At 31.1% G+C, this 26,970-nt stretch overlaps 1 protein-coding gene across 1 annotated transcript in view; it reads left to right on the top strand.

Annotated features, from left to right (window-relative positions):
• Positions 1-24,195, top strand: part of LOC129799726 (BCL2/adenovirus E1B 19 kDa protein-interacting protein 3-like) — a 31,762-nt gene extending 7,567 nt beyond the window's left edge. Inside the window, exons 2-5 of the mRNA XM_055843892.1 lie at positions 12,387-12,667; positions 19,756-19,826; positions 23,038-23,187; positions 23,271-24,195. Of these exons, the coding sequence (XP_055699867.1) occupies positions 12,387-12,667; positions 19,756-19,826; positions 23,038-23,187; positions 23,271-23,322 (554 nt within the window). The 3' untranslated portion in view covers positions 23,323-24,195. The remainder of the gene's footprint in view (positions 1-12,386; positions 12,668-19,755; positions 19,827-23,037; positions 23,188-23,270) is intronic.
• Positions 24,196-26,970: the final 2,775 nt, after the last annotated feature.

The raw sequence follows: 26,970 nt of genomic DNA, 5'->3' as shown, positions 1-26,970 counted from the left end.
TTCGGAATCATTTCTATTTTGAAATTTTGAAATGTTCTTACTGTGTTAGGTAGGCAAAAGAGAAAGCCACGAAGAAGTACAAGACTTTACATTCGAGAGTACTTCTTCATTGTTTTTTTTTTAAATTATTTTATTTCCTTTGCACATCGAAAATTGTTAGGAAATCTTAAAGTTCCGAATTAGGGTAGCTGTAGTAAATTTTGGACAGCTTGCAATTTCGGCCATTTCTTTTATTCCTCAAATTTTCATGAATTTTTAATCTTTGCTTACTAAGATTATACAATGCAAAAAAGACTATAAAAAGAACTATAAGAATTAAGGTGACCGAAATATTACGAATATAACCCAATGCAATGTCTATGTTTTTATTAATTGAAAAATGTATTAAGATTAAGAATGATTTTAGAAAAAAGCAAATGCGGTTCCAAGCAACGTTCCTTTAAAAAAAAATAACAAAAAATTTAATATGTATTAAAAATATTGTAGACTTTGGTGATTGCATGTAACTATGCCGAAATTTGGTACACTTCACTTTAGCTCACAATTAAGTACAAGTGTTTGTTTGTCACTGATAGCGTGATGTTGGTAATTGCGGGACAAACAGTATTGAAAAAGCGGCGTTATATCGTGATATTCTAGTTATACATAACCTCAAATATAATGTAAAATTTTAGGAAGCACTTGCAGGATTAAAAAAGAACATTTGTCCTGCTGTAAAGTTCGTATATTTCAAGATTTGTATTATATTGCAGATTTAAATTCATTATAAACACCAAAAAGTTTTCTTTTTTTAAATTAAGCGAACTGATTTGGTTCTAAAAGAGTGTTATGTCTTATGTTATAGGTTTTTGGTTATCTTCAAACCAGTAGAATTTATACAAATAACGAATATAAAAATCTTGAAAAAACTGTACTTTTCTAATTGTATTTATAAAGTAATTTCGAAGATTTCTTAACAGACTTATACAAATTTTTAAGTAAAATTTGAGTTTAGGTTTAAAAATTTTCAAAAACAAATCTCAGCTTCAATTAAAATCGATTTAGATATTTATTTCCAGTCGGAATTTTTGTTAAAAACTTGTTAGTTTATGTTATAAGATCGTTTGTTATTCAACTGATAGATAAATATCCTACACTATCTTTAATTTGTTAGTAAACACCTATAGTTCATATGGGTTAAATACGCAAATTTCAGCACATTTTTCTACAAATCACCATAAAAACCGTGTTATCAATTTTTTTGATTACGACAAAGTTAATGATATTTAGGAGTCTCTTTGTCTCTTACCATTCCACTTCCGCGAATACATTGCATGATGTTCATCAGTGTTTTTCGCGTAAAACATTTATGCGATTTTTGCATGGGATACGCAGTATCAGTTATTATAGTGGGAAAAATTTAATATAAATGTTTTGTGACTTTTAATGCTTCATTGTTCGCATATACGATTGATTTTATTTGCTGATGTACAAATACTGGTGAGAAAAGTATTAGTGTTTGTGTTGATAATGACTTAGAAAATTGAAAGAGTGAGAAAATATGATTTATTGAGGGCGAAAGGCATACGCGGGCATTGTTTGATAACACAATTTGCAATTACCGCTACTTATCTTAGTGTGTACGTATATAATGGTCATGTTGAGAATGGAAAGTAAAGTTTTTTTCCTTGCTATATATAGGGGAGACTGGGGTAAAAAGTCACAAAACGGATATTTTATTTTTTTACAAGCTACTCGAGCGCTTCAGAAATTTCTAATTAGCACAGTTTTATAGGAAATTTACCGCTCTACAACTTTGTGGAAGTAATTTTTCCTCTATTTTGTAAGGAAATACGTTTATTGAGCCGATTTCTAAAAGGTGATTTTGTGACCATTCTCAAAAATGCTGGGGCAAATAGTATCAGGCATGGGGTAAAATTATCACATTTTGATACCCTTTATTACGGGCTCCCATAACATTAAAAAATGCCTAGATGACATATTTTCATAGGATGTTTATTTCTCTACACCTTTGCGCAACAGAGTTTTTCCTATCTGAACGAGAAAAGCATTTTTAAAGTTATTTTCCAAAGGCTTTTTTTGGCAAGAAAATATTATTTAACCATTCTGAAAAGGCGAAAATGGCGAACTGGGCGAGATGCATTTGACGAAATCTGCCGAAGAGTTACCGAGTAAACGTCACTTAAGTGCAAAATAAAAACAAATTAGAAAAAGGAAGAAGTGCTAGTGCAAAATAGAGTTTTTTTCATAGTATATGCCACTCAATTTACATAGTGTGACCATTCAGTAGTGCTATATAATATAGTTGATGCCTATAAACGGAGGAATGCAGATTCTCAACGTGTCATCGCAATCTTTTTAGGTTCCATGGGGTATCCGGGGTGTTCAATTGCTTCTGTGTCTCACAAAAAAATGAGCACGATGATCAAGTGGAGAACCAGGCAAAACTTCTCAATCGGGGAGTAATTCAGAGAACATCGATGGTTGATGGGCTAAGGGGAATGAGGTAACGAATCACAGTTCTGTGATTCATGAGTATTATTCCAATAAAACTACAAATTGTTTGACCCATGCAAAATAAACAACAAGCGGCGACACATGGCAATGAATGACGTTTCTTTTCGCCGTGAGACATCAGGAATTGCTTCGGTTTTTGTTACTTTCTGCCCCATACCTTTTGATACTTTTTACCCCAAGTGGTCATTTTTAAGAAAAAGATTTCTGGAGAGAAGAATATTTGGAAAAAGCTAAAACGGATAGTGGATTCGTACTCAGGGAATCCAAATCATTTAGGAAATATTCGCCAGTGCATCAATTTTGGAAATTAAGTAGGTAAAAATTGATATCTCTTGGAATAAAAATATTTCAAAAACAGGCCTAAAAATTTCAATATTTTTTATTTTCTAAATCCCCTGTTCGAATTCTAAGAAACTTACGACATTGAAGAAGGTCCATGGAAGCTATCTAAGGAAAAAATTTGAAGCCGCTATCTCTTTTATCTTGGAAGATATTGAATTATGAAATTTTCGACTTGTGACTTTTTACCCCAGTCTCCCCTACATTTTGAAATCAAGCAATAAACACAATTATAACCATTATAACTTTGTGATTAAATGTGGCAAAATAAATATAAATATTTACCTAACAACTCAATTTCTTGACTCATAACTTTTGGGGATTTAATGGCAATTTCAAATGATGAGTGTGATCAACGTGATAGGTTTTTTCTTGTAGAATGGTCAGATTTTCTATTTTTCATTAGACTCTTTTTTTCTAACTTCGCAAAGGTCAGAAGGTGTCACACTTTTATTTCCATATGTTAAGGCAATTGAGCAACAATATTAATTCATATTCCGCAAAAAAAGCCTGAAAATGTCTCTTCAACAAATACTTTTTGTTTTTTTGTACGAAAGATTAATATACTATACAGTCATATTTAGCATTTGATTGCAAAAACAATCTTTGTGAATGGGAAGTGTGTTGGGTTAAAAACTTCTCGTGTATCTTTCACAGAATCCCGTCGATCTCAACTGACTCTGCGTCCATTGTATTCTACGTGAAATCAGTCACGTTCGCTTCCACAATATTTACACTTAAGGCACTTAAAAATTGTTCTGAATTAGAGAAGAAAGACAGGAGATTATAGAAAACAATTTATTTCTCTAATTTATCAGATATTAAGTTGTAACTTCGCAAATCTACACTAAGTTCCGGGATTATGCATATTTTCGGGACCGAAAAAAAAACGCGCGAAATGGCTTTATGCGTCGAGAAAACTTGCATACCCGCAGGCGATTTTTTTTTTAATTAATCGTCCGTAAAACAAATTTCACACGGAGTAAATGAAGTGCACAAAAAGATTAAACTATTTAAAAGAAATTCAATAACAAACAGTACTCTTTAGTCAGAGTTCTTCAATAAATTGTTAAAATATTTAAAATTTTTACCTTAATAAAAATATTAAAGTTTTATACTGAAAAATAAGCATAGGGGAGACTGGGGCAAAAAGTCACAAAACGGATATTTAATTTTTTCCCAAGCTACTCGAGCGCTTCAAAAATTTCTAATTTAGCGCAGTTTTATAGGAAATTTACCGCTCTACAACTTTGTGAAAGTAATTTTCCTCTATTTTGTAAGGAAATATGTTTATCGAGCCAATTTCTAAAAGGTAATTTTGTGACCATTCTCAAAAATGCTGGGGCAAATAGTACCAGACATTGCGTATTATCATATTTTGATTCGCTTCATTACGGACTTCCGTAAATTTGAAAAAATACTTAGAGGACATATTTTCATAGAAAATTTATTCATCTACACATTTGTAAAACACCGTTTTCTCTGCGAGAAAAGTGAGAAAACGAGAAAATCGCTTTTCAAGCTATTTTAAAAAAAAAAACACACAAAAGACTGCAAATCGTTTGACCAATGCAAACAACAAGCGGCGAGATGCGGAAATGGCTTTTCTTTTCGCCGTGAGACATCAGAAATTGCTTCGCTTTTTTATTACTTTTTGCTCTATATCTTTTGTTACTTTTTACCCCAAGTGGCCATTTTTAATAAAACGATTTCTGGAGAAAAGAACTTTTGTAAAATTCTAAAACAGATAGCGGATTCGTATTCAAAAAATCCAAATTATTTAGAAAATATTCACCAGTGCATCAATTTTGGAAAATAAGTAGGTAATAATTGTTATCTTCTGCAAGGAAAATATTTCAAAAATAGGGCTAAAAATTTCGATATTTTTTATTTTCTAAATTCCTTGTTCGAATTCTAAGAAACTTACGACATTGAAGAAGGTCTATGGAGGCTATCTATAGAAAAAAAAATCAAGCCGCTATCTTTTTTACCTTGTAAGATATTGAATTTTGAATTTTTCGATTTGTGACTTTTTGTCCCAGTCTCCCCTAGTGTCTTCAAATTTCCTGTGTCACAAAATAGTATACAATCAGGCGTGTTTGAAAAATGATTTCATAAATTGACTCCCAAAAGTAGGCAAAATGCATAATTGTATATGTGCATAATCTCGTCAGGTGCATAATCCCGAAGTGCATAATGCCGGGACTGAGTGTACTAAGAAGCTCTATGAGATTTTCTTTCTTTGAGAAATGCTTTTTTTCTTAAATTTATCTACAGGAAAAAGAAAGAAAAAATAAAAAAGATCAAATCTCACATTTCTATTTATTTGAAGGAAACGAGAAGTATAATTATCTGTATTTATTTTTTCGCGGATATTTTTTTGGCAGCTTATTTGTGAAGATATGGAATAGCTAAGAGGAAGCAAAACATTCAGTGATTTTTCTTTTTGCAAAACAAACAAGCTTATGCCAAAATTAACACCGGGTAAGAAAATACACAATTTTCGTATAAATTTCTTGTTTTTTTTTAATTTAATTCTATCGCCGGTTGACTTTTATGTCGCATCTCATTTACTAGATGATAAATTTTTGGGATTTTTTTAGGTATGGGAAATGCTTATATAAAATTGTTGCAAAATAAGTGAGGAGTGTGTATCAAGGTCAGGTGCTACATTTTCCCGTCTTATTGTATTCTGTTGTGACACAATTTTAGCTATACGCCTCTTCAATCCACCTTCAATCATTCTGAATATTTCAATCTTATAAATTGGGCAATGAAAGAATGCTCTAACTATAAGTTACTGAATTGATTTATTTAAAGAGAAATTTAGAGGGTTAAATGATGAAGTCTAAGTTCAAGTTTTTTTTATTGGGCTGACATAAACTTAAAATGTTTTACACTCTCACTATTTTGATAAACTATGATAGAACTTTCTATATTACTGTAAAATTGGAGAGTTCATAAATTAGGGGAGAAAGGAGCAATTTCATGTAGCGTAGAATAACTAAATACTGAATCTCCTTCAAATGGGATTTTTTTTTAAATTTAAAACTTATCCAAATGAATGGATTTTCGATTTATCTGCATGGAGCGCAAAGAATCAAGTAACAAGATTATAGCAGGGTTAAAGGAACACTTTAATAATTTATGTCAGGATCTATAGACACCATAATCTGTGCCATTTAGGATATAAAATTTGAACATCTTGGAAAGGGTATAGAAAAATCGTTATTAATACTTACGTTATATTAAATAAATTAAGATTATTTAAGATACATTTTGACAAAAGTGTCAATAGGGATTCCCTGTTGAAGAGGTTCTCCTTGGACCCTAATATATAAATAAAAAATTATTGGGAAAAATTCTATATAGCATTTGGAGCATGTTCTGAATTTGGCTATTCTATCCTATTCTAAATTTCTTCACAACTGTTTGTTAAATGGAAATCAACTGTAGGGGAAAGTACCTATGCTTCGTACGATCCCAAGTTTCGTAATGACTAAATTTTTCCTATGTTTTTGAATAAATGTGACTCCGCATTATATTTTAAAAACTGAACACTTTTCCCTAGTTTTTAAAATATGGGTGCGATGAGTCACATTTATTGAGAAACATAGGAAAAAATTAGTGATTACGAAGCTTGGGATCGTACAAAGTATGGGCACTTTCCGCTTTACATTCAAACTATGCCCTGTTTTCTAGACAATTACTGTATGGAAAAACACCAGTTCAATTCTTAGACATAATATTTACTGCTCGAACAAAGAGAGAGCAGCTATATATTCCTTGAATAATTATATTTTCTAAAGTTCTGTATGTATGAAACCACCCCTTTTTTATCTACAAAGAATGTTTATTTGCAAAATTATAAATTTACAAATTAGTTTATGCAAAATGAAGTATTTTTTATTCATAATTTCGTATTTGCAGTAGTATTTTACATTATGGTAAAGCTCCGCCCAGAAATTTTTAAGTAACGTCCCGTTCAAGATGAAATTTAACATATAAATTTAAGAATATGTCGCCTTGAGCGTAATTCGACAGGTAAAAATTAGACTATGTTAGCAGAAGTATTTTAAAATAATCTATAAATTTTCTTGAACCTTCCGTCACTTTATTAAACACTAATATGGATAAAGGTTTTCGTTAAAGTAATGCAAAAAATATGGGCGAAGTAACGCCAATTTCTTCCCGATTTCCTGGCTGCATTTCGTGTATTTTATTTTCCAATAATTTTTGTTATAGGGGGATTGGTCTATGTTTAGGACATAACATCATTTACGCTCCCTCTGTCATTATTTTTTTTGCACTTTAGAATATCCATCTGAAGTGTCACAGTTATTATTTTAATTAAGTATTATGAAAAAAATATCAAAATAATCAACCTAAAGATACTGTTCAAGTGAGAAATAAAAAATTAAATTTAGTAAAAAACAAATTTAATATTTTATGCCTCTGCCATACCTTTTAGATCAGAAAAATTTCGTGAAACCAAAACTTACATCCCTCTCTTTCTGAAACGTTTCGTATATGAATGTGTCACTTTTTGGCATTCAAAATTAGATTGAACTAAAAATTGAATTTATTATGACAGTCAAAAGAAAAAGAAGAGTTCAAAAGGGATGTTAATTTCGATTACATGAAATTTTCTTGATCGAAAAGATGTGCCAGCACCATTAGTGACCAAAATTTATTTTTTATTGACCAATTTTTTCACTGTACGAATTTATCTTTTATCGTTCCGGTAAAGCTTTTAGATCAGGATAATTTTCTGACTCAAACATTTTGCATAATTCTGTCTCAGTTTTTCACACTCTTCTTCTTTTGAATATCACAACAAATTCAATTTAGTTTAATTCAATTTGATAGTTAAAGAGTGGGATAGACAAAATGCAAAACTTTTAAGAAAGAAAGGGATGTGAATTTTTATTTTATGAAATTTTCCTAGTTTAAGAAGTGTATCGGAGCTATTATTGACCAAATAACTCCAGTTCAATTTTTAAATCAAGAAAGTTTCATCAAATCGAAATTCACTTCCCTTTATTTTTCAAACGTTTGGATAAAGGCGTCTACACACATTGGGAGCAATTTTCGTCAAAAATTGTGTTTTTGATAGAAATTTGACGTTTCCCCCAACAACGCTGCAGGGAATTTCCTTCAAAAAAGCAATTTTTGACAAAAATTGCTCCCAATGTGTAGAGGCCATAAGTCTAACCCGCTCTTTCGCACTCGTCTTCCTTTTTAAAATGTCACAACAAATTCAATTTAGGTTAGTCTAATTTTGAATGCGAGTGAATGGGTTCGATATATATATGAAAAAAAATGTTTGAGAAAGAAAAGGATGTATATTTTGATTTAATAAATTTTCTCCGATTCTAAAAGGTATTCTAGACTCATAAAAGGGCTTGACCTAAAATTATTATTTTTTCGTAAGACCTTAATTAATTTTTATACTACTTTTACTGTAGAATATGAGACTAAACAAATAATTATACATCTTTCTGTGGAATATCTAAGCTTATAGCCTTGATTACTTCGAGCTTTAGATTTTCTATTCGAACTATTTCAATTACAAATGTAGAATTTCCCCCGCATAATTCCACATACGGCAACATTAATCACTGAAATTGCACAAAACAATTCAGCACGTGTGAATGAACTATTAGTACACTGTGATACTATTTTCTGTTTTGTAGTAGGTTCTTTATATAATTTCAGATAAATAACTTAATTTGGAAGCTTTTCAAGTTCATCCAAGCTGAAATATAAAATAATTCTTTGTTCTATATGAAATTGTATTGTGAAAATTCCATGTGAAATTCTTTATGTTCCATAATGTAGAATAAATTTGCATCTTTTGTGTTATGCAATATTTCCATAAATTGCGTAGTAGAGTCGTGTTTGATTATCACTTAATCAATATGGCAATTTTCATGCTCTACTCAGATGAAGTTCTGAAAGAACAGGAAGCATGAAAGCTGTGAATTTTTTCATTAAATTACATCTTACTCAGGATATAGAGTTCTTTGCAATTTGGCCAATCTTTTCATCATCCCATGTGCATGTCTCGTGCACTTTTACTTGTGGATACATTAGCACAATAGGAAATAAAATGCAATTTTTCGCAGAGCGTTTGAATGTGCAAAATGACTTCAATTGGTAAAGATAGACCAATCACTTATATTATACAGATTATACGTAGTATATTGCACATGAGAAAGACTTTTCCTTGCGTCAAAAGCCATGCTGTTTCTTGTGATAAACGCTAGAAGAAAAAATATAGGGGAAGTGCTCATAATTTTGGACAGTCTGCATATAAGCATCGATATCCCAAGTTTGAAGTGCGATATTTTCAATACTAATCGATTTTTTTTTGATACTCGCTTTTCAGAAGGGTTGTTTAGAATCTTAGCAAGCTATTTATCGTCTTATTTTTATTAAAATTAGTTTTAATACGTTTAAAAATGAATTGATATGTAGAGGTGACTTTGGCTCTTATTTTGGACAACTTGTTTATTAATTTGGCCAACTTGACTGTAAATTTGGACAGCTAATCCGCCTCAATAGGATGCCCATTGTTCTTTATTTCATGAACCAATCTTACCAAGTCCTCTTCCTGTTCATGTAAGGGAAACATAGAATGTCACAGAAGCCCGGAAACTTTCCATATCATTAATTAAAGTGAGTTGACTTCGATACTCCAAGTACGTGCGGATTCGCTCATTCCCTGGCCTTTCCAGGAACTTTTCAAGGCATTTCTCGCTACATCTCTTTCGTAGAGATGATGCTCCTTTGTTTCTCCAGGCATTTGTCCAACCTAGTCATCACAAAAACTAAAACTTCACGAAATTTCGTGAGAAAAACACCTGTCCAAAATAAGAGCCATCACCTCACTACTGGTAAATGTCTTAAAACATTTCCCATTTTTCACACGAAAAATCTAATTCACAAGGCAAATCTCACTTCAGATCAAATGTACAAATCACCACTAACGAGAATCAACACAATATTCAATGAGTATTCAATAATATCACTCAAAAAAATCGAAGAAACATTGTTAGTACTTCACTACAGCTAAATAAGAACTGAAGTAAACACGAAGTTCTGTCATATTTCTCGTAAGCAATTGCTCACACTGAATTTTCAACAAAGCAATTTCAACTCAAATCATATTCAAAATTTAACGTATTTAGTGTCAAAATCTTCCAAAAAGAACAAATATTTAGATAGAATTAATTATTCATCAAATATTGGAATAAAAATCCATCATTTTAATCAATTTATTTTTAGTGTCCAATGTTATCCTCAAAGTGTCCAAAATAAGAAACTGGACAAAATTATGAGCATTTCCCCTATAGTTGTAACTTTTGAGGTACACAAGTGTGGCGCGTTTCAGCAAATCTAATTTTAATGTCACATTTCCGCGCAATTTCTGTATCTTCTTCGTGTTCTTTTCTTCTCTTCATCCCTCTGATTCAATAAATGGGATATTAGCTCATCATTTTTGCTCTTACAAACTCATGTGTTGTGTACAAAATTGTTTGTGTTCCAACAATGATGACTAATCAGATAGGAGATAAGGAACTCTCACGAAACAATGAATCGCGGAGTTTTTTTTTATTATCACATCTCCTTGAAGACACCTCTATCTGGCCAGGAGAGATGTTGACTCGCACGTAGTCGCAGCAAAAATTGCAAAAATCAACAATGAACCTTTTTTTTTTACAATTTTGTTGTTTCGCTCTATTTAGCATATTAGTATAGAGATACACTTAAGACACTTTTAAAGTATATAAAACAAAGAAGAAGACGTTTATATTTGTACATGAACTTCTCATCTATTTTGGGCGAGAGATATACAAATTTATTCTTCGGTTTTCCATTCATTTGGCATTGACATTGAACAGAAATGCGCTACAAGAGGATGAAAAACGCACAAATTAACGTCATTAACATCGTCTTGAATCTCTTATCATATAGACACGGCCCTCTAGAAAAATCTCTTCTTAAAATATATTTTAAAAGTTGACTTGAATGAATTTTCTTGACAAATTCTTCTGAATTTGATCAAGAAAAAAAGGGGTCAATAACTCAAAAGGATGATGACGTCGTGTTTAGAGATTTTTATGTGAACCAGTTGTTTCCTTGAAAATGAACAATTTCCAATGAAATGAAACATTTAATATTGATAAGTTTATTTTCTCTCGAAATATTTTTCTTTCAACTAACCATCGTTTTGCTGTTACTTGGTAATTTTCTTTTTTTTTTGCATTTGTATATGTTAAGAGAAAATGGTCAGAAGCGACACGAAAAAAGCAAATTCAAAAGACATCATGTACAATAAATGATAAACTGTTGATCTTCATAGAAAAATGACTTTGTTCTCTTGCTGAGACCGGATTTTTTATTTATAAACATTCTTTATTGGGTACATAAAAATCGGTTTATCACAGAAATGTGAAGAAATGCGAGAGGAAAGACGTATGCAATTTATTTTCCAGTCCTCCAAAGTTATTGTGTTTGACTCTCCGGCAGAAGGTCAACCAGAGAATTATTCTTCTCTGTTTTTGCTTTAATCTCTAGCATAGAGAGTGCCAATTGCTGTGAATCAAGGAATTGGGAATATTTATATTGAAATTATATTTCCTCAATTGTAGGTTTTTTCTGCAATGAAATCTTTAACCAGGCTATCGACACACACGCTTTATAGAGTGTCTTAAGTGCAAAACTTTTTAAGGGTGATAGCATGACCATAAAAAATATTGAAAGCGAACTTTCTGATAAGAAACTTAGACGTTCTAATTAAAATTTATATGGTCAAATGAAATGTTGTGACTTACAGTGAAATTATATTGGAGATTATTCAGGCACATTATAGAAAAAAAACTCTTCTCATGTGCTGAGAAATGTGCTGTTTTATTAATCTCTTTCCAATAGTGATAGAAAACTTGATGAGGAATCTTGAACTTGATGGAAAATTGATTGATTTGATGTAATATAAATCATTGAACTTGTAAAATTAGAATTTGATTTCAAATTTTCCGCAAGACACTGCAGTTGATGCCAAAAAATGGGGCACACAATGATGAAGTGTAGCAATAACACATTCTTCTGCACATTGTGCATAGAGACGGACTTTGAAATAAATAGTCATCAGGGAAGTTCTAAAATTAAATTAATTGCTAAGCTTACAATATGAGTTTATTGATCCCCTTTGTTCTCTAAATACTTCCCCTTTCTCAGTTTTATGATTAACCTTTCATATCACAATGGACAACGTGTACACACATGATAAAAAAGATAGCTACAATATTTTTTTTTTAATCGAGGATTTTGTTTGTACACAAAAATGGTTCCTGTCAACACGAGAAAGTTTTGGAATGTGTTTAAATTATTTTTAGCGTGGCTTTGTTTACAGAATGTCTCAATGAAAATTTATTTGAGACAAGACGCAATATAGCGCACTTGGGAGAATTTTCACTCTCACTTACAATTGTGTTTTTTTTTCTGCATTATTTGTTTCTGTGCAGAATCATGGATTGAGCTGAATTCAAATGGATCTGGCACAAATTCGGGTCATCGAAGTCCGGAACGTATCACACCGCTTCCATTCACATCTGGTGAGGAGTACTTGAGACTCCTGCGCGAGGCTCAGCGTGAGTCTAAGGAGTCTAGTCGGGTGGTTTCCTTGGCTGGCTCCAGGCGTGATTCACCACGGAGTAGCCCTAAATCACCACCAAACAGCCCCAACACAGAACTCTGCATGGATGATCTTAAGGGGGTTTATATCAACTATTGGAATTCTGTCAAGGTGAGTGTAGAAAATGGAGATATATTTTTTTTTCACGTCATCGTACCACCAGCCTGTGATAACAATCTACGTCTTATCGCGTGTGAGATTGTCTATTTTTTCCACGCGAGAGAGAATTGCGTAGAAAGTCGCACAGCGTGCGACTCATTCGCTAAATTCTAAGATAGGAACATTATTGAGAAAAATTTTCTCACTTGAAATGGGAGAGAAAGAGAAAATTAAAATTGATCAGTAAAAGGACTTGATATTATATTTACAGTTAATTTACAATAGCAAATTGTATGGATAAGAATATATCCGTAAAAAGATAAAATTGATTAATAAAAGTGATAAATTGTTATGAGTAATTTTTACTACTCACTAAAAAAATATAACAAAATTTACAAAAAAAAAAACAGTAAATAAACTATTTTATTCAATAAATGTGAATGAAATTTTAAAGGACCAGACCAACAATTCATTAGAACAAGTAAAGTTTGTAATACCAACACCAGAGGCGCTGACCTTTAATATTTCGCCAGGTGCATTGACGACAGTTATCGTAACCGCATTTCTTTTGTATTATAAGCATTTGATGCGACAAGGCGGCGATATTTGGGCCGTCATTTGCATCTAATTCAGATACAATAAAGGTCAATGCAGCCGATGATAATGTCAAAATACATTAAATAAATCTCATTTTTAGCAAAATAAAAGTGTTTTATAGTTTTGTGGATACCGACAATTAGTTCAATGATCAGAAAACCAATCAGCCTCGATTGTATGGGATAGCTAAAAAAGACGAATTTTTCCAAAGTTTTCTGTTGACAACACTCCAGGACTTTCTCGGTAGTCCACCAAGAAATACCAATTTGCAGGTTTTCGGTAACCCCTCCCAAAAAAAAAACATTATCTCGAGACCTTTTTTCCCTCACACCTTCCGTCTTGTCCAAAGCTATGCGTTTTGGTTTTTTTTTTCCTGAAAGCAGCTTCAGTGATTTCTTTTATTTTCGGATATGTTTTGGAGGTAGCCCATGCGAATATTTCGTCCATATAGACACATGACCAAAAAAATTGTCGACATTGAATTTCAAACCTAAAAACCACTTTGGATGGCCTATTTGGAAAGTGAAACGGAAGTAAACTTTTATGGAGAAAAACCAGGCGAAAAGATAATTTGCGAAGCGTTCTGTCTCGTTCGAGCATTTCGCAAAGCATTCGGACCCTTTGCCATCCCTTTTTTCCGATTATACATTAATCCGTGAAAAATAAAGGACTTATTTAAGTCTCAATATTTTCTAATTCGATCAAGTAGTTTTAAGGACTCCCAGGGCATGGCATTTGGCATGGCAGAACTACCTGTCAATGCTAGAAAATCTTGAGAATAACTCTGTGGTTTCCTGTTCAACCAGTAGTGATAAAGGCTTGAAATCCGAACCGAAAGTTTTGCATAAAATCGCCTTTTTTGCCTTTTCTGGTTCTCTTATCATTGTATTTTATAGTCTTTACTTGATAAAGGACTTTAATAGCTAAAATTCATCCATACATTAGATATGTATTAGCGCAATCTATATCTTCATACGAGAATCGAGTGCTTACTCTTTCAAGAATTTTTTTTTCAATTTCACATGTTCTGATTGTTTTTTTTCTTTTGTTTAATCAACAAACGTGTTTTCTGCATTTTAGGACTCAAGTTTTAGAAAATTATATATTTCTTTTAAATATAAAAAATTTAAAAGCGATATATTTAAAGCTGAAGACAACAATTATTAATAACAGATTTTTAAAAAATCAATATATAATTATTTCAGTAAAATATATACATTACATTCATTAAAATTGAACATTTGTAAATCATTAATTGATTAATTCAAATTTTCGTCATAAATTGATTTTTTCACAGAATATTACCATTTTGTCGTACTGAAGTACAAAAAATTTGCTTAAAAAACGCAATTTTTGATAAAAATTGCTCACAATATGTAGAGGGAAACAACATACAGTAGACTCTCGCAAATTCGGCTCTTTTAAGATCGGGCTACTTTTTAATTCGGGCAGCGGTTACATTTGAAAAAAGTTTGTTGTCATTTTTAAAGTTCGATTATGATTATCGAATGAATCAAATATGCTCAAATTTGGCATGGTTTGTCTTAGTTGTGATGTGATTTTGCATTATTGAGGGATTTTCATGCAATTTACGATATATATCAGTGTGTAAAGTCAATATCTATATGCACATGAATAAAAAATCGTTGCATTTCAAAAAGTTTGTCGCCCGAATTTCTGTGGAATTCGGCTGACATTTCGGTCCTATATGCCCGAATTTGAGAGAGTCTACTGTAATTTTATTTTTCTTACTAGTATATTTACTTTATCCATTTTTAAACAAAATACTTACGAAAATCTATTGTTTTTGATAAAACTCATTCTTTTTGTGTTACATATTTCCATAAACACTTTTCAAAAATAAAAATAAATAAATAAATAAATGCTTTAAAAAGTTATGCATTTCTGTTAGTAAAATTCAAAATATTCTATATTTGTTAGTATAAATAATTTGAAATTGATTAGAAATAATTTATAACTCTGTCTTCTAAGAAAGATGGTTCTAAACTACTTAATTTTCCGTCTTTAAAGAAAATATTACAAGATAATTATTATATTATGTTTATTATTAAGAAAATATAAGATTTCCTTAATAATAAACTAATTACCGAATTTAATTCTTACTAAATACAGTAGAGTCTCGCTATAGGCCATCGCTCTATAGTCCACAATTTATCGACCGTTGATTTCAAAACACTGATTTTAAGTTAGGTTATGTTTTTTAGTATGCGACATGCATAATTATTTTAATATTTTTGACAAACTTTATTAAGTACCGTCGTTGCGGGTGACTTTGCACGTTTTTTCGCTGTTTTTCAACTTTTCCCTCTAAAAGTGGATAGTTAAAGTGAAGGGAGGGGGGTTTTTGAGTAAAATTATTTGTATTCAGTTGTTAATGAATGGATTTTGTGCCACTAGCATTAATTTTATAAAATTTTACTATGTTTAAAAAAATCAAGAAAAAAGGCTTGCACTGGGGATAAGGTGCGGGTGACTTTGCACTTTTTAATAAATACTAAAAGATCAACAATTTCTGATAATAAACGACAATGAAGATCTTCACATCTAAGGGTAAGATGCACGAGATCTACAAGATGACATGATCGCCATCTTGATTTGACGTTTCTGTCCGCCATTTTGAATAACTGTCAAAATCTAAAACAGGTTCGATTGGTTTGAAATTTTAGAATGTTGTAGCTGATATCAAGACCTTTTCAGAACGTATCTATGTTCCGGTCTACGTCAAGTATTTACCTTGATACAGAGGCTCAAAGTTTAAAAATTTGAAATATTCATATTTTGGCGATCTTTATTTTTTAACCCTGAATTTTAAAACCCAAACGAAATGCCTCAGTAAGCATTAGAAATGGTTGAGGCTTTTATTTTATATATTTATTTACTCTTACATAATTAAAAAAAAAATAAATGAAAAGTGCATTTATTTGTTTTTTTTTATTTTTTCATCTTTGCAAAAGTTTTTCAGATCTTCAAATAATATGCTGTTATAAAGAAAAACATTACTTTTCTTTTTGTTTGTTATTTAGATCTCATCGTCTAACGATAATACTGCCTTTTTTGTGATGGTTTCGATAAAAGAAGCTCTCCGTAGTTCTGTATTAATGAAAATGTCAAAATTTTGAACTTAGAGCCTCAGTATCCAGACAATCGCTTGACCTAGGTCGGATTTTATATATGTTCTGAAAAGGTCTTGACATCAGCCAGAACATACTAAAATTTCAGCTCAATCGGATAAGTTTTTTGTTTTGACAGTTATTCAAAATGGCGGACGGAATCGTCAAATCAAGATGGCGACCACACCATCTTGTAGATTTTGGTCATTTTATGTCAAGTTATAAAAAAATTGGATAATTTTTGGCCAAATACTTCTATAATAAAGCTTAAGAAAGTCCATTACAAGCAATTTTATAATATAAATCATGCGTTCTTAGGAAGATAATAGGGAAAAAAATATTTTAATAAAAATAATAAACAAAATCGAAGTGGATTATTCTAGCCAGATAAATTTAGAATAGATTTGGGCAATTTACTTCTCTGAAATCGATTTTGGAATTGCATCTTCAGATAACTTTTTCGCGGAGTCGTTTTTTGACAAAATACCTATACTAGGATTTCATTGACTATTACTGAAACTACAAGAATCCTTTTGAGGATCATTGTACCTTACTTGGTACTTAACATATCCCTATATACTTTGACATGGTAGTCCGGATCGGCGAAGACTATCAATAAGTGCTAGAATTTATGAAAGTCTTACGGACAGCAGAGTGCAAAGTCACCCCCCAAGTGCAAAGTCACCCGCAACGACGGTAGTTGTGATAATTGTGATCCATAATGAAGAGAGCGAGGACAAGTACCACAATCGCAAAGAAAGTGGAAGCCATCGAGCAATTTCAATACTAAAAATCGTTGATAATTTTAAAAAATTACATGGACTATAGTGCGACCCAAGTGTCAAATTTGAAACCAAATATGGACTATAGCGAGACTCTACTGTAAAGTAATTAAAAACTAACCACATACATAATGAGGCCTTAAATATTTTACTGATTTATTATATGAATGCGTGGCTAAATTGATTAGATTTACTAAACAAAACTTAATCTTCATTTTCATTTTTTTTTAATAAAATGCTGATAACAAAAAATTATAAATTAACAGATTTAGTTTAATCTAATTTTAGATTTTTTTTCAATTTTATCAGTCCATTTTTTTTTTGCTGATACAATCGTTTGTTTCATTGAATGTATAAGGTCCCCTGTTTGATATTTATTGTTTTTTTCTCACAATTTGTCAGAAATTAGTTTTATAGATTGATGATTTTAGTATCTATTTTTATGGATGTATTTAGTTTTTAAAGGATTTTCAACAAAGGATATTGGTTAAAATAGGTCTAAAGGCCTAAGACCTTGGTAACCCCCCTAGGGTTGGTAATGGGAGATAAAATGAAGTAGGGGAGACTGGGGCAAAAAGTCACAAATAGAAAATTTTAAAATTCAATATCTTCCGAGATAAATAAGATAGCGGCTTAAAATTTTTTTCCATAGTTAGCCTCCATAGGTCTTCTTCAATGTCGTAAATGTGTTAGAATTTGAACAAGGAATTTAGAAAATAAAAAATATCGAAAGTTTTAGCCCTATTTTTGAAATATTTTCCGTGCTGAAGATATCAAATATTAGCTATACTTATTTTAAATTTGATGCACTGGTGAATATTTCCCAAATTATCTTGATATTCTTTAAATACGAAACCGCTATCTATTTTAGAATTTTACAAAGATTCTTTTCTCCAGAAATCCTTTGATTAAAAACGTCTACTTGGGGTAAAAAGTAACAAAAGCTATGGAGCAAAAAGTAACAAAAACCAAAACAATTTCTAATGTTCCACGGCGAAAAAAAATGTCAATGCTATGTGTCGCCGCTTGTTGTTTGCATTGGTCAAACGATTTGCAGTCTTTTGTGTGTTTTTAAGTAAAATAGCTTAAAATGCGTTTTTCTCGCTCAGATAGAGAAAACGGTGTTTTACAAAGGTGGAGAAGAATAAATTTCCTATGAAAATATGTAATCTCGGTATTTTACTTAAATTTACGGAATCCCGTAATACAGCGAATCAAAATGTGATAGTATCTTATGCCTGATACTATTTGCCCCAGCATTTTTGAGAATGATCACAAAATTACCTTTTAGAAAACAGCTCGATAAATATATTTCCTTACAAAATAGAAGAAAATTGCTTTCACAGAGTTGTAGAGCGGTAAATTTCCTAAAAAACTGTGCTAATTAGAAATTTTGGAGTGTTCGGGTAGCTTGTAAAAAAATAAAATATCCGCTTTGTGACTTTTTGCCCCAGTCTCCCCTAGTGAATGTTTTACTGACCAATATTTTGCAATTAAATTTTTTTGTTAACCAAAATGTCTATTTTGAAGCAGAAATACTATAACCAGGTAAAAATTACATATATACAGTCATGCAAAATTAAGAAAAGACATTTTCAGATTTATTGGGCAATTTTTTATGATGTTTTTCTCCCACTTGACATTAAAAGCCACGAAAGCCCAATATCCTTGAAATATATCGCTATTATTTATACCACTTGATGGATTGTCCAATCAATATCAGGAACACCAAAAATTGTGATAAAAACAGTGAGAATTGGAAAAGTTTTAGCTGAACTCTAGCCTAGAGCTGGCGTAGAGTTTGCCTAGAGTACCTTTTTGTGGCTTCTTTATCAAAGATTTAATAGATATTTTTCTATTTACGGAGAAACTTGAGTATCGTTTGAGATTTCCTGGCACACGAGAGATTACTTTTAAAATATCAATTTCCACGTGAGTCAATATAAGCTTTCTCCAGGGAAAAAGGATTGAAAAAAAAATTGGACAGAGATGAGTGGGTGAAATTATGAAGAAATTGGTTTGAGGTGGCGTCAGTTCATGACCTTGAAAGAGTCCAATGGGGAGTTTACTCTGGTTCAAGGCCTGTCTGAGAGACTCCGCTATTGACGGAGGAAGGGAAGTTACTTCAACTTCCAGTGAGTTCTTTCCCCCTCAACCAGAGAAAATGCGCATGAACAGACGGTAGAGACAAAAATCTACCGTGAAAATTGTGTATTTGACCAAATGATTTAACATGCAAATGTTTTTAATTTGCGTCATTTAGATTTCATTAGCCCCAATGGGGCGCAAGCAAATGACTGCCTTTTGTCTGCAGGGGAGATGTGAAAATGCGTAATGCCCATACGACGATGATAGTAAACAATTTGAAATGATAAAATCGCAGAATTGTTGATATTTGATCATGGCACAAAGACACAAATTTGTATTGATAATCTCAATTTGAGGGAGTTTATTTGAAGAATGATTTCAAAAATATTTACTTATTTCCTATAAGATTGACTGTGTGAAAATTGTGTTTAATATTGATCAACGTCAATTGCAGAAAAACATATCGAGCCAAAAATTAAACTGATTTTGTTTTTGTTTACAGGAAAATGATTCTGCTCAAAATAAAGACTGGTTCTGGGAATGGAGTAGTCGACCGGATCAGCAGCCACCAAAGTAAGTTTAAATTCATTTTTTGAGATATTGTGTTTGAAATGCATGAAGAATAATATTTTTCCTGCATTTTTTTTTTGTTAAATTATGATTTAAAAAAAAAAGTGTTTTGGAAAATAATTTCTCATTAATTTAAATAAAAAGATTATGGAAGAAGATAATACAGATAGATACATTTTTTTTCTTTTCACAATAATCATTTATTAATACCTAAGTGAAATAAAAACGCTTATTATACGTGGAATCAGGGGCCTATCAAGCCTAATAAAAAGTGAAGCTGTTTTTCAATTTCCCTTGTAAAAATTTTGCAGCTATTGCACCGCGACTTAAACAAATTTGCTCGTAGTTCTTGTATAATTTTGGCGAACATTATAAAATATGTATTTTTAGATAGCTTTTAACGAAAGATTACGAAATATATCAGACTGATAAGTCAATTCTCTTTAGGAAAAAACTTTCCAATAGTCTTCAGTGTCTCTATGCAAAAACGTATGGAAAAATGAAATGTCGAGAGTCCCCTGCGTGGAATAATTGAAATTGATATTTATTTTTTTTGTCAAATTTCCATAACTTTTAATATCTCCATATATTGAAGTTAATGATTTATAAACGATGAAACTTACGATAAGATCATATTGACTTTGTTTTGAACCTCTATAATTTCAATTTTCAAATGATTTTCTATAAGATATTTTTTCGAGCTAACTTACAGTTTATTTTAGTTTATTTATTTTAGTTATTTAATCTTGATTCAAAAATATCTTATTTTTGGCTCATTTTTAAGGAAAGAAAAGCCTATCTGAAAATTTCATCTCCTAAAAATTTGTTAAAATAAAATTACGACAAATGCTGATTGAAGTGACTAATTGTAATTGATAAAATGACGAATTTCTTACAAATTTTTAGTGCGTTATAAAGTCAACAAGTATCGGAAGTTTGAAAAATGTGTGAGGTATACAAATTTTACGCAAACATTATGGTAAGTGTGCCAAATTTCGGCATAGTTACATGCAAGCGCCAAAGTCTCAAATTTGAAATGTAATATTTTTAATTCAAATCGAAGTTTTTGTAACTTAATTTTAAGGAATGTTGCTTGGAACCTTGTAGACAGTTTATCATCTTTATTTTCCCTAAAATAATTGAATAAAAATGTAGACATAGCTTTGGTGGCTTATTTCGGCCACCATCATTTAGTTCCTTGCCCATCTGGAATTCTTCCAATGTATTTTTTACATCATCTAGTTTGTCGAAGCGATATTTTTTGTTATTTTTCGAATTGTATAATCTCTAGAGTATGCAAAAACTAAAAATTCATGGAAATTCGAAGAACAAAAAAATTGGGCGGAATTTCAAGCTGGCCGAAATTTGGTACACTTATCCTAAGAGCTATATAGACACACCTGAGGATAAACCGAGTCAATGGAGGGCCTATTTCTTAATTGACTTTTTGATTTTTTTTTTGGAAAGCTCATGAAATTTCCAATCCAACTGCACCGAACTTAATCGGCAATAAATCGGTAAAGTACCCGTGCATCACTTTTTTTTCGAAAATTTTTATTTATTGATCGTATATATTTTTCGATCTAGAGGCTGAACGGTAGAGATATCAACTTCCAGTTTTCGGTGACCGCTTCATATTTCTATACTGGGAATTTTTCCTCCTTTTTCCTTCAATCTCCTTCAACCCTACCAAAACCATATATTTTTTGGAGTTTCTCTAGAAAACAACACCAGTGATTTCTTTTATCTTCGGATAGAGTTAATCCATGCGAACATTTCGTCCGCTTTAAACCACTATGGAGGGCTTAGTTTTTAATGCATTTGCTTAAATTTGGAAATACAGTGCCCGCTTCTTAATCCGGATGATTGGGGGACAATTTGACAGATGTCCGCTTCGTAATCCGGATGGATTTTTTAAATTTGTTCAACGTCTCGAAAATATAAGACAAGGTTTTTTTTTCGAGAATTAGAATAAAACGGAATAAACGTAAACGGAAAGTAAAACGTATTATCCTAATCCCAATTTTAATCATGGAATATTTATGATCTAAGTTTTGATTCTGCTTACCAGCTTTTTTTTTATTAAAAAATGTATCAAACTTCGAATTTAAAACTTTACAATTTAAAATTTTTTTATTACAAAAAAATAAAAAATAAAAAAAAGATTTTAGAAGAGCGATAATTTTTGAATATTTTAATATTTTTTAAGATCGAAATTTATTTAAAAGAAATATTATTTATACGTAGGGCAAATTAAGCTAATTCAAAACCTGCTCCAAATGGGAATTTTTCGCTACTCCAAATGGAAACGTTTTCACGATAAATACAGTACTAAATTACTGTATTTATATATTTTCTATACCACAGTTTCATTATTTAGTTAATTTTGCTCCAAATAAAGCGAAAATCCATTCATGTTCACAAATTTTAATTTGTTAATTTCTCAGAAAGATTAAAAATGTACCTTTTCACCATCGAACTTTTCATCGATCGACCATGTTTTCCAATGAAAAGCACAATAAAGTGACTTGTTTATTCGTTTTGTTTAACATTTATGTCATATTTCTGGCTAATTTGATTTAAATTAAGTGCTAATCTTTATTGTTAACGGTATGTAAAGTTTTCAAGTGAAATAATTACCTATTTCGTGAACAAAAAGGGTTGTTCTGAAGTATCTGCAAATGCTTCAATAGGAAACCCGGAAAATATGATTTTTTTGGAGAGATTTTCTTATTGTTTTAGATGGGAAACCATCAGACCAGGAATAAGAACAAATCCTGCTCTCAAGAGCAACTCAACAAGGTTTTGGAAGCCTTTCATCGCGGTTTCACTTACACAGTTTGTCTCCAATTAGAAACTTTCCCTTGTCTCCATTTGGATTAATTTGTTTCTAATCGATGCATTTTGCACTCGTATATTTTTCTTGTGTTTAAGAAATTTTCGAATTATATCTAAAGAATTTTCACTAAACAGTAACATTCTAGAAGAGTGATGAAGCAAATTTATGTAATTCTCTTCAGAAAAAATAGGAACTTAATTGTGTTGAATCTTCTGTCAAAGTTAAAGCGTCTGGAAATGGTTTTGAATTAGGCCATTTACCCGATATGATAAATTTAAAGCGATAAATTCAATCTCTTATCAACAGACTTTAATTTTTCTAGTTGTATCTTTATTGAAGATTAATCTAAAGAGTAATTTTAATTTTGTTTTGCAGAGATTGGAAATTCCAGCATCCCCAGAGACGAGCTCAAGGATATTCCGTGCGTCTGGCACGCGTTGGAAAGAATTCCCTGTTTTCAAAAGAAGTGCTGTATTCACTTCTGCTCACCAATGTCTTGTCCTTGATTCTTGGTGCAGGATTTGGGTGAGTATTACTAACTTTATAAAGAACTGATGCAGATGGACTAGGACTAGGGATTATTTTTATATTTGACCAATATTTTGCAGAATGTGGCTCAGTAAACGAGGAATTTTGCTCACTCGTGTGTCTATTGAATGAGCAGGAAAGTTTCTCGCGCTATAATAAAGTGGCGACCCAGGCTAAATGGATGGACAGATTTGACGATTGGAGGAGATTTTTTACACACATTTTGCAGCATAAAATAAAATATTAAGATTACATTATTTACTACTTTTTACAATGATATCAAACAGAGAAATATTTTAGAAAAAAAAATGTCGGATTCTTGTCCATTTTCTCATGCTTTTTGCAAAATCCTTCCGTAATGTCTTAAAAAAAATGAATAAATAAATAAAAAAAAGAAACAATGAATAAAATAAAAGTAAAACAGGACTTCTTTTGCCAATTCGGTGTGTCTATTGATGGGAACAGTGAAATAATATCGTAAAACTTTTTGGATAGAAGGTCATAGAGAAAAATTTACATGTAGAAATGTTTTGCACTTCTTTTATTTATGATGGAAAATTAAGCAAAAGAGCTGAATTATTTATTTTTCATGAATGTGATAGATGGCAGAAGTGGAACAATCATTAATAAGATTTGATTTTTTTTTTGGTACTTTTATACGCGTCTGTAAAGTGAACGGAGAGAAGAGGTAAATCCAAATTAGTCTCTAATATATTATTCCTCTTTTTTATAGTAGAACTTTTATAAAATACACTGTAACTACTAAAAAAAATCAACATTATATCCCAATCCAAAACTCAAATTAGTGAGAAATTTAGTGTGTTAGTACAGACGAAAAAATATGGATAAAAACTTATTAAAAAAAATATATTTAGTTTATTTGATATAATGATCCAAGAATAAATATCTCTTATATATTGTAATACTTCTAAACTGCAAATTAGAAATATACATTGCATAACAATTTATCAAGTTTGAGAGGAAAATAAATATTTGTGAAATGATTTTGAATGGTATTTTATTCCGTTGCTAGAATCAATTTCTTGCGTTCAATTTTTTTTAGGGTTTTAGCAATTTATTGCAAAGGTCCGAAATGGTGAGTAGAAAAAAAATTATTCTTTGCAAAATTTTGGTTTGATCTGACGAGATCAAATTTCTTCTTAGACCATATAAGCTGAGTTGAGATTCTCTAAACTAAAGAATCGCGAGCTATGTCTAAGTCTGACCCATTCTCTCGTATTCAAATCTAAATTGAATTTGTCTTGATGATCATACTTGACACAAATTCAATTTAGATTTGAAAGCAAAAAAAAGAATTTTCATTTTATAAAATTTTCCTGATCTAAAATGGGTGGAAGAGAGTCATACCACATTTTCATTGATTTAATTTGAAGTTCTAAATCTAAATTGAAGACTGAAATAGAAAATTCCATACCTTTCTTTTTCAAATATATTGCTTATTTTTATATCACACTTCTCGCACTAAAATCTAAATTGAATTTGAACAGAGTATTTATCAATTTTTCTTTTTATCTGTTGTGGAATTATAGATCAGAAAAATTTCATGAAGTCGAAATTCACCTCTCTTTCTTTTTTAAACGTTTTGCATATACTTGTCTCACTCTTTTAACTTTTCTTATTTTAAACAACCCACTAAATTAAATTTAGTTCAGCGCAATTTTGAGACCGAAAGAGTGGGATAGACTTACGCAAATCTTTTTCGACAGAGAGGGACGCGAATTTTGATTTCATGAAATTTTATCGATCTAAAAAGGGTGCCGAAGGCACAAACAATAAAAGATTATTTACTTCTGTGCTGCAGTTAACCGTTTGAGTTCACATTATCGAGAGATGTTTTTTCTTTCATTTTCCTGCCTCATCTTCTTTTTTTTTAATTTTAATTTAATTTTAATTATTAAAGAATCTACTATAAATCGATATTTAAGTAAAATTTGATTTTTTTTAACCGAAAATTTAAATATTTAACTTTGAGACACACTTTTTGGGAGAAGTGTTATTATTTTTATTATTAGAGTAGCCTAATGACCAGCGCACAATGATTTTTGTTTTGTAAATATGTTATTGACTTCAATGAGAGTGAATGAAACCTACATGTAGTCATCTCGCTCACTCTCATTGAAATGTCAAAGACATGTTTACAAATCAAAAGTTATTGTGCGCTAGGCATAATTCAGAACCTTCTTCAAATGTGCAATGTTTTTTATTAAAACTTATCAATATGAATAGATTTTCGATTTTTATTGGAGCGCTAAGAATCAGATAATAAGTTGCGACATATATAAATTAGATATAAAAAATTATTAAGGGAGAGTGGGGTGGTCCACGCAGCTTAACTTTTTTTCAGGACTCGTTTACTAAACGAATAATAAACAATATTTCAACTAACTATGATCTGTAAGTTTCTCTTAGATATGGGCTATCTAAAAATATATAGCATAATTCGTAGATAATTATTTATTGACCCAAAAACGTGTATTTATAGAAAATAATGCGTGCATAATACTTCCCCACCTTCCTCTACTGTGTTTATTAAAGAAAAATTACGTAGGGGGAAGCGGGGCACTTATGAATTGGGGCACCTTTAAACTAGGACTTTTCAGTTAGAGGATTGGTCTAATAATGTTGGAGCAATTTTTCTCGCCCAGCAAAACTGAAGCTATCCATTTCCAAAGAAAAAGGAAGCTGATAGAAAACCCAGGACTATCAATCTATAATCAGTCAATTGAATATAAGAATTCGCATAGGTTCCTTGAAGTTATTTTTGATAATAAATTAAACTGAAAGTCCCATGTTGATCACGTTAAGATTAAATGTAGTAGAAATCTCAATATTATCAAGTGTATTTAAAATCAAAGGTGGGGAGGTGGAAGAAAGATCTTATTAACTTTGTATAAATCTTTAATTTTATCTCAATTAGATTATGGTGCAATAGTGATAAATTCTGGATCTAAAAGTATTTATATTACAAAAGCTTGATTCGATTCATAACAGTGGAATTAGAATGTCAATAGGCGCCTTTAGAACAAGTCCGATTAGTAGTATTCTCTGTGAATCATGAATATATTCTCTTCATCACAGGAGAATGCTATTAATATTACAATATGGCATCAGAATTATAGGACTCTATGATCATATCGACGGTTCCATTCCATACTATTCTATCTCAGAATGACAACATTTCAGGAGAGCCATTTGAAGTTGGCGATTTCCTATGCTGCCCGTGTAATTTTTTTTTCGAAAAATGGAATATCTCGATCTCGTTACCCGAACGCCGGATGACTACCAAATTTTCACCAGTTGTAGATCTCGGTCCCAGGAACAACATATCTCTCGGAGTAATATAATTCTAAGTCGACTTAGAATAGTATGGAATGGAGCCGTCGATATAAACCATTCTCTTTTCGTTAATTCCAATAATACATTAGCTCAAAATGGAGTAGTTTTTCAATTTAAAAAATTATGTCAAGAATTTGCAATTCCTATTGAAAATATTTTTAAAAGTAAAAGACTACAATGGAATTCTCAAAGGCCATCTTCCATCCACACTGAAGCTAGTCTATCAAATTATTACCAAAAAGACGATAAAAAGTAGAAATATGAATTAGAAAAAATATTTTTAAAATATAAAGATCATGAAATAATTTTTTGCTGATGATTCTAAAACTGAAAATTACTCAGGAATTGGAATTATATATAATGACAGTGTATCGCAGACTCGACGTATTCCTCAAGAATATGCTCTATTTTTTCCGCGGAAGC

Source organism: Phlebotomus papatasi, chromosome 1 (genome assembly GCF_024763615.1).
Source record: "Phlebotomus papatasi isolate M1 chromosome 1, Ppap_2.1, whole genome shotgun sequence".
In the NCBI taxonomy this organism is placed as follows: domain Eukaryota; kingdom Metazoa; phylum Arthropoda; class Insecta; order Diptera; family Psychodidae; genus Phlebotomus; species Phlebotomus papatasi.
Note: the sequence above shows the minus strand (reverse complement) of the source record. Positions and strands in the feature narration are given on the sequence as shown.